The following is a 2,053-nucleotide window of genomic DNA, read 5'->3' on the forward strand; positions in this document are numbered from 1 at the left end:
TACTGTTACGCTTTCCAAGTGCGAAAGGCAGGAATGGTAATTTTTCATTCCAGTGTTCACGATATGTTTGATATAATTGAATCATTTGTAGTTTTTTTTTTTAAAAAAAGATCATTGTAAGTTATTAAGCTTAGAAGTGGATTTTTTTCCTCATATTTTGTTGTTTTGTTGTCCAATATTATTTTTGCAGGCTCCCCCTCTGAAGGAGCTTCGTAAGGTAATGAGGATCCAAGCTCTGCGTTGCCATCCTATATATTGTCAAAATGGGACAAGACTGAATGTAATTCCAGTACTGGCATCTCGTTCCCAAGCCCTCAGGTATTGTTGAATCACCATTCCAAAATTTATGCTATCCTAATAGATGAAAACTTGTATATATTCACGTTCTTCTACTCTTTTCCTTGGGACGGAGGGTTGTCGAGAATGTAGATAGGTGAACAGTTGCTACATACTTCTCTGACATTTTAGGATGAAAGGAATCATGCAAGTCTGTGCAAATGTGCTCGGACAGAAGCAATTTATCAGCCATGCTCTCGCACATAACTGTTTCTTTTCTCTAGCATGATTCCCTTTATTTGACTGTTATGATTGTTGCACAAGTTTACTGTGACATCTAATGACTTTATTTGCTTTTCCTTTAGATACTTATACGTTCGATGGGGTTTTGAACTATCAAAGATGGTGGTCTTTGTCGGAGAATGTGGTGACACCGATTATGAAGGACTGGTTGGCGGCCTACACAAAAGTGTGATATTGAAGGGAGTCGGAAGCAGAGCAATCAGTCAACTCCATAATAACAGAAACTATCCTCTCTCAGATGTCATGCCATTGGACAGCCCAAACATTGTTGAGGCAACTGAGGGGAGTAGCAGTGCTGATATCCAGGCTTTGTTGGAAAAAGTAGGATATCTCACGGTATGAAAGTTCATCTGCGTTCAGTTAATGCCTCTTCTGAGTGAGAATTGATATCTTGACATATATCCACATTGTTCATAAAGCTATTTTCCTCTCCCTCTTGTTATTACTTCTATAATAATCATTCTCTTGGTTACAACCTTGCCCCTTGAAGCATATTTTCTCTCGTTCCTCTTATCTGCCTGTTTGTTTTGTATCTACAATATTACAGTTTAAATAAAAGGCCAGTTTTCATTTCATTTGTCTTGCATGCCTTGTTTCTTTTGTCCATATTAGCCCGGTTTTTACCCTATTCACAATATTGCTGGAAACCAAACTTCCTCTTAAAACTCAGATGAATTGAGATCCTCTCCTTTTAAATGGAGATCACCATACTCGGTATACTCTTCTTTTCCTTTTTTTCAGTTATGCTATGGTACACGTACACAAATCATCGACGATGATTAAAAATAAAAATCACAAAGTCGAAAACCAACAAGATTCCAGAACCAAGAATATAAGGGATTAAGTTAGGCAAATAATGACCAGAGTGCTAAAGCTTTATGAATCATAAAGAAATCTGAGTATGCGAACACGGTCCTCTGCCTCCGAAATTATGTACATTTTTGTTGTTGTGTTTTTGGATTCGACTTATGTGCAGTTACACTATCTTAATCGTCCCGTCTTAATCCGACAACTCAGATGCATAATCCAAATTCCCATTCATTGGTATTCAATTGTATTTTTTCCGTTATTCATTTTAATTTTCTGGTAATGGTAATGGATGTATGATTGGATGCAAACATGTAAGTTTGATGTTTGATTAGCCTATTTGTCTTCGATTTCGTTCACGCAAACGATAAAATAATGATTCTTATTCATAAGATATTTTTTTTATCTATTTTTAAAATACATCGAACTCTTTTTTCCACTTAAGCATTTCGCCTTTGGAATTAGTGTTTGAGGTTATAGATTAGTTATAGATCTCTTACTAATTTTGAGTAATTCGTAATCACTCACCAATCTGCAGTCCAAAAAAAATTTACTCACCAATCCTCCTACAAATTGGTAGTAGTTACCGGAAGTTAGTTTCCATAAGTGTTACTATTTATCAAAAGTGTGTTTTCGGAAGTATATTTGACATTGTACGAGTAAATTG

The 2,053-nt window shown here is 35.8% G+C and overlaps 1 protein-coding gene across 1 annotated transcript in view; it reads left to right on the forward strand.

Annotated features, from left to right (window-relative positions):
• Nucleotides 1-1,154, forward strand: part of LOC101493995 (probable sucrose-phosphate synthase) — a 7,053-nt gene extending 5,899 nt beyond the window's left edge. Inside the window, exons 12-14 of the mRNA XM_073364000.1 lie at nucleotides 1-36; nucleotides 191-318; nucleotides 642-1,154. The exon at nucleotides 1-36 is cut by the window's left edge and continues 22 nt beyond it. Coding sequence (XP_073220101.1) covers nucleotides 1-36; nucleotides 191-318; nucleotides 642-921 — 444 coding nt within the window. The 3' untranslated portion in view covers nucleotides 922-1,154. The remainder of the gene's footprint in view (nucleotides 37-190; nucleotides 319-641) is intronic.
• Nucleotides 1,155-2,053: the final 899 nt, after the last annotated feature.

Source organism: Cicer arietinum, chromosome 7, assembly GCF_000331145.2.
Source record: "Cicer arietinum cultivar CDC Frontier isolate Library 1 chromosome 7, Cicar.CDCFrontier_v2.0, whole genome shotgun sequence".
Taxonomy (NCBI): Eukaryota; Viridiplantae; Streptophyta; class Magnoliopsida; order Fabales; family Fabaceae; genus Cicer; species Cicer arietinum.